The sequence below is a fragment of the Mytilus trossulus genome, chromosome 5, assembly GCF_036588685.1.
Source record: "Mytilus trossulus isolate FHL-02 chromosome 5, PNRI_Mtr1.1.1.hap1, whole genome shotgun sequence".
NCBI lineage: Eukaryota > Metazoa > Mollusca > Bivalvia > Mytilida > Mytilidae > Mytilus > Mytilus trossulus.
In genome coordinates this window covers 52220111-52227112 of record NC_086377.1, presented here as the reverse complement: position 1 = coordinate 52227112, position 7002 = coordinate 52220111, and the positions used below count along the sequence as shown (strand labels likewise).

At 30.2% G+C, this 7002-nt stretch overlaps 1 protein-coding gene across 1 annotated transcript; it reads left to right on the top strand.

Moving 5' to 3' along the window:
- The first annotated feature begins 270 nt into the window (after positions 1-270).
- LOC134719712 (uncharacterized) lies at positions 271-6706 on the top strand. The gene is made up of 2 exons (XM_063582677.1): positions 271-863; positions 6645-6706. The coding sequence occupies exons 1-2, from the start codon at positions 296-298 to the stop codon at positions 6668-6670; spliced, it is 594 nt and encodes a 197-aa protein (XP_063438747.1). The 5' UTR covers positions 271-295; the 3' UTR covers positions 6671-6706.
- Positions 6707-7002: the final 296 nt, after the last annotated feature.

Here is a 7002-nt window from a genome sequence, read left to right as displayed (position 1 = left end):
ACTGATATTTTAGTGCATAGCAGCTACATATATCTATCAAGTGAAAATACCATAAAAACAGATGAAATGCACTTTTAAAATATTATATAAAATTATTCCAATGAAAAAGATTTTTTTATAATTATACATGGAGGTTGATGAAAACCAAAATGAATCTCAGAACCAGAATGAAATAGCCTTGTTAGGTGTTACCATCGCAACATACAACATTGAACTGAAAAAAATAAAGAATGACATTGACTTGTATAACAAAACTAATGACCAAGCTTTGGAAAATATTAGAAAAGATCTAACCATGTTGAAATCTTCTCAAAAAGATGAGATTGAGAGCTGTCTGAACAATGCAACGTTGAGCTTAAAGACTAATTCAAATGCAACTGACAGAGACAACTTTAGCACTACAATCTTTGAAGTGTTTCCTGGGTTGGAGAGAGACCTTCTTTCGGCGGAAAATATCCCAGTCACGGAATACATTGCAATAAATCACACACCACATACCAGTACACCAAAGGAATGCATCGCTGAAACCAATAGTGAAATTTCATGTGACTATCAGAAGAAAACAGAAGTATGTTTCGCTATTCAACCAATCGCTCACGTTTCACCAAGCGATGCTATTCCAAGTTGTTTTGGAGTGAAGAGGGAGGAAAAGACAGTGAAGAAAAGAAGATTCGAATGGAAACCGTATGCTAAGGGAAACCAATTCATTCAGGATATGTGTAAAAAGTTAGATTACAAGAAAGCAAATCACGTAAAGGAGAAAATATTCGCAGAAGGAGTTATTCACAAATATTGGGAAGGAACGGACAAAATGGAAAACTATGTGTACAACAGGGTGGACACTGTGTGTAATAGCAAGGAAGGTAAACATTAAAGCTTCCTATTGTCTATTGTTAAGGTTTCTACTTTTGAATTTGTACTTTTTCTGTACTTAAAATCTGTAGTACTGGAAATTCACTTTTAATATCTAGTACTATTTCTTCACTTTAAACATATTGTAAGTCTAGGCACCTGTATTTTATAGTACTTGATTTGTATTTAAAGTTTTGGTACAGAAATAATACCAACAATATTCCATATTTAAAATTCATAACTTAAAGAAATTTGAAATAGACAAACTTTCAGAATGCAGAAAATGTGACGGTGTAACCAAAAACATATAGAATTAAAATTTCTAGTAAAAAAATCAAGTACTGTAAAATACAGGTACCTTAGGATTGCAATGATTTGAAAGAAACAACATAGCACTAAATATTAAAAGAAGACTCCAGTACTACATATTTATGGAATAGAAAAAGTACCCATGCAAAAGTTTCTCTGTACATCGTTTTATCAAATGGATGAAGATGTTTATATACTGTTGTTGAACTGCTGTCTTGTTAAAAAATATTAAAATCGACGTGGGTAAAAATACAATGCAAGACAACAGTTGTCCGTGAAACAGTTTAGAATGTTAGATAGGTTTGAAATAAAACTAAGGATAAGATTAGGGTTAAGCAGCGATTATTGTTAAACTTAAGTGTAAGAATACAGTAGTCTTTAGATAAGTATTTCTGATTGTATAATGGGCGATGAAAAATCTTTTAAGCGATAGGATCCGATAAGAAAAGGAGAAGGTCACTTTTCAGTTTGGGATACGATCTTGTAATAAATTTCTAAACAATACACCTTTAATTGAATGTTAACCACGATACCTTTTAGTAGCAATTTTCAAGAATGAGAAATCTAAAAAAGTTGACCATTAATTTGAAAAAAAAGATTTTTAAAACGTCTATATTTAAGCTTCATATGTGTTGAGAATAAAATTGTGTATGCATATATAAAACATTTATGATATAACTTCACTATAAATATAGATCTAGAGCAAACCTAACAGAAAATAAGCCAATCTGGTGTCCCTATTATCATCTGATAATATAATTATGGTTAAAGTGTACCACTAATTATGGTTAAAGTATACCACTAATTATGGTTAAAGTATACCAATAACTGATGTTATAACTATACCAAGAATTGTGGTTTAAACTAACAAGATCTTATTCAGAGACGAGAAAACGTTCATGCTCTCCTCCCATGTCTACTAGGAATGTCGTTTTGGAGCCACATAAACAGGTATTTGTGTCATATTCACGAGATGTTTCAGATAACACGACCAACTATACGGTATCTTGTGTAGAAGAGGAGTCTGACGAGGAGCATTATGTTCCTAGGAATGTCTCATCCGAAACTGATTTCAAGGTAGACGGAAAGGAAGCCGATGTTCTTTCATGTCCATCATCATATGAAACGTTGTCAACTAGAAAGAACCAATAGATAACAACAACAATGTTATGCTCGATTTAACAACATTCGTTGTCAGCTCTGCTACCGAATCTTAATAAAGTGATTTTCGAAAAATTCTAATTCATAGCAGATAACATGATAACTTTAAATGCAACGGGGAAATGTTTTAAAACTTCAAAGGTGACTCTTCGACATTGCCCTTCCGTCTTAGCTATCATGTGTAATACTAGATATAGTTATAATAGTGAGAAGGAATTTTTTATAGACCACAACCCGACACATTCTCATCACATTCATTTATTTATCAGAAATCGAAAGTGAAAAAAATACAAAGTTGTACAGCACTGAAGATCAAAAGTTGAAAAGGTTTTGCCAAATACGGCATTGTTTTTATGCCCGGGATAAGAATACTGTTATATATAACAAATGAATGTGAAAGATATATTCATAAGTTACTCACTTTGTTTAATCAATCCTGCATCTCCGGAAGACAATCTGCTGGTTGGCCCACTAATGCTTGGCCCACTAATGCTTGGCATAGCTAATAGGTGATAGGTGAGCCTACCACAGATGCCAGGGAACTGTTAGTTGTATCATCAGAAGTGGTTGGTTTATTCAAATTTTCTTCTTCTTCTTTATCTGACGTTGGTAACTCTGGAAACGTTGGAATGGTCTTTTGTAATGCCTATTAAATGAAAATTGCATCTTGAATTAAACTTCATTTGGAACACTCAAAGTAAGTCTTTAGTCAAATTAATTTATGAAATAAGTTTAATAAAATTTGTCTCATGTGTACCTCTCTTCTAATAGCATTTGTCAATCAGGAAATATATTAAGCATATGCATGACTTCTGGTACTGTATTATAACCAATGAGAACAAAGTTGAATGTATATGAAAAGATGTGTATTTTGGGGGTTTTCTTGAAAAAAACACAGCCGAGCAAAAAATACATCATTATCTGCTTGTATTAAGACCCTGTACATGATTATTATTTGTTTTGAATATTTGACTATTGAAAATAGGTGGGCAGATCTTTTACCTGTTATCTAAAACCCTGGTCTTGAAAAAGAAATCTTTCCAAAATTGTTAGATGGAAGTAGAAGTATCAGCTTTCTTCTAGTACTTAACATTTTGAAAAATATGTATTTTAATAATGGTTTAAAATCGCATTAATCATAAAAAAAACAATATTAATAAATTAATGGTCCTGAAAAAAGGCACAGTGTCATAAACAGTTGCTATTTAAACACAGTTGATTAAACAAATTGTGCTAATTCAATTAGTAATTGTTTTATCATGTACCACATTGTTTAAAAACACATATTAAAAAAGCAAAGCTAGCATCATAATTTATTCTTTTTAGATTTAACATAGAATTTATATTAAATCACTATAATTTGTTAATACTTAAATACCTAAACTATATATTTTCATGGGAAATTTTTATATAAATTGTGCCCTGTTAGCATTGTTTTTCAAAATTCATTTGTGCCATACATGTTATCTAACTTACAAGTAGTAACATTCAATGGTCTTTTTTTTATTTATTCCGAAATGATTAAGGAACTTCTAATCATGAGTCATATTTTTTGACACGCATTCAATTGTGTTTTGGTTACTTTATTATCATCATTGATATATATATATATATATCCCACATCTCCGTTGATCATGTGCATTTATGTACGACTGCAGATTTTTTCCCTTTTCTGCATAATCATGATCATTAGTTTATGTTAACATTCAATATGTCAGGAAAACATAACAAAACAATCTATCTGTATGCATATTGTTTTATGTTAACATGGTATAAACTTTTTTAAAAGTATTTTATGAAGCTCAAAATTTTTTGGTAGATATAGTATTATCCAGTAAGTTGTCATAAAATTTACTGTGTTAACTGCATATTGTACATGTTGTATCTACTAATTTCGTCTAATTTTTTTTTAATTCAAATTCAAAATAAATAATTAAAATATTTTTATTTACTGAATATGACCATGCAAATGTGACATTGAAATAGGTAATAATCAGGATGTTAACACTGGATAGGTAATAATCAGAAATTATTATATACATGATGTAGCTAATATACAAATTAAGACACACTAGTTTATTGCCCTGGGGATGACAGTTAATCTGTCATTGGTATAATAATATGATTTTATAACAATGTTCACAAATTATAATCAAAATTGTCCTCTTCAAAATTTTGATAACTTTTCAAATCAAATAATAATTTAAGAAAAATATGAAACAGCAGGATATACTATTATTTTGGATACAAAAATGCAAGTTTAAAAGTAATCTGAATATTGACTTATTAAAATAAAATTGGGAAAATAACTAAATAAAATTAAAAAAAGTTATATCTGAGCTGCAAAGCATTATTTAATGCAAGCTATAATAACAAATGAATAAGTTAAAAGTATTCAGGCTAACACAAAAGATGTGAAATTTATTAAACTCAAGGATTTAAAACATTAACTGGGATGGTTAAGTCCTGGAACAATATATTCACATCACGAAGGTTTATTCATGATATGCACTGAACAAAGGTTAAGTCAATATCATCTACAAGTATATCAGTCAGGTGTACTACTTGCACAAGTTATTTTTATTTACTTGAAGAAGTAAAAAAAAAATATACACATATAAGTAAATAAATAATGTTTAAATAATCTCCCCTAAGTTTTCTCAAAAATTTACTTGTATAAGTAAATTTTTCTTACAATCCCTCAAAAGTCCTCAAGTTTTGAGATGTCAATTCATGCCTTTAATGATTTTTCCCAGCTTTGCTCATATTTTTTTTTGGTTCAATGTGTCGTCTCATTAATTCAACAAAGAAACTGATTGCGCAAAGATATTAAGTATTTGAGCAAGGCCTTCAAAAATAGCTCCTTAGGCAAATGTTGGGGGCTTGTAAATGAGCAGTGTTCTGAAGAAAACAGACAAATGGGATGTTCATTGTCCATGAAATTACACTTAAGGAGGCTCGAGGGTATAAGAATTTCAGAAAAAAATAAAACATTTTCAATTTTTCAATACAAATTTTATTTGATACCTTTTGTAGTTGTTACTTTATCATATGGTACAAAAATCATTCAAAAAAATCAATTCTTGTTGGCCCCGGATGACTTTTAAAATGTATACATCATTGAAAAAGTTCCAAATTATCTCCCTTTGGTGAAAAAATGCCATTTTTTGGCTCTTAAATTGAAATATCTTTTCAACTCATCGGTGACCTATATTTTTATATATAATTTCCACATAAGCTGTACTTAAACTAAATTATTGTAAAATTTGAGCGATTTCTGTAATAAATTTTTTTTTTTTATTTCGATGTTAACTTTATTTCTCCTATTACTTCACAACAGAGAAAAAAAAAACACTTTTACAAAAATATATGCTTCTTTCGAATGCAGATTGTGAGCGCAAATGAACGGTGACCCCACTTTTTTATTTTATTTTTCGATTAACTTTTAGATAGTTCATTTATAGATAAAAATAGAGAAATCCTATATAAATGATTTAGACCCGCGAACCCCCTTGAATGATTAGTAAAGACATTTGCAAAGGGTAGATAATTTAAAATTCTTTTAAGGCAAAGAAATCATAACAATTCAATAAAAGATAGGATGACTTTTTTACAAGTAAAACAATCTGAATGTGTAAGGGACAGAACTCAGCCAATATTTTTTTTACCTATACAAGTAAATAAAATTAACTTGTATAAGTATCCTACACATTTACTTACATACGTATATTAATATTACTTCTTCAAGTAATTAGAAATAACATGTACAAGTAGTACATATAGTAACTGTGCATTTTTTTTTAAATTCCTTAAAATTTTCTTTGTCATGTTTGTAGTATCAATATATTTCATATTAAATGATTAACAAAATTAAAATTAACAGAAGAAATAACCTACCAATGATTTTAATGATGCAAGGTGTTATAACGCCTCTCCACCACTCCACCTAACCTTTGAGGTACATTCGTTTTCATATAAGTTTTATCCTTTGATCAAACGAAGAACCATGAACGTTATACTAAACTATAAATAAAATTTAAAAAAAATCATTAAACACATTCAAGACTTGTAAAGGCAAGAGGCTCCTTACTTTGGACAGGCGTAATAATACGGCGGTGTTGAACATGTTTTATGATATGATGGACGATTTTAACAACCTTGCATGGCTATTCAGCCCTCGAACGATCTCCACCCTCAAAATATACCTCCGTATTATATATAGATATATATGTTGATGGATGTACTCAAAGGCTTAATTCAAGCAATTCGATCTTTTTTTTTTAAATATGATTTAGTATGGCAAAAAATAATTTGTATTGCAGTTATTGAAAGACAGAGTACAGGATAATGGAAGAAATGAAGAAACATATTGGAGACAAGGCCATAACTTGGGTTGGGATTCAGTGGTTTATTTGCCGCCGATTGAGGTTCTCACCCTTAACCAAGGCCAAGAACATCAAACAATCCAGAATGATGAGTTTTACACACAACTTTCAGTTGGTCGGCAATTGTAAAAGGAAATTGCTTTTACAGCAGACCGTTTTAAATTCGAAAATGGTGTAAAATTTGGTAAATAATTTATCGGTGTAAACGATCTGTGTGCTGACGCATTCGTTGAGGATTCAGGAAAACGCCAGAACATTGTACCAAGCGTAAAACCCGAGCTAGAGCAAGAAATTA

Excerpts from the sequence above, each read along its gene's own strand:
- LOC134719712 (XM_063582677.1), top strand. The coding sequence starts at position 296 with ATGTTGAAATCTTCTCAAAAAGATGAGATTGAGAGCTGTCTGAACAAT. Across the intron at positions 864-6,644 it reads TGTGTGTAATAGCAAGGAAG|TTATTGAAAGACAGAGTACA; the intron begins GTAAACATTAAA and ends TTTGTATTGCAG.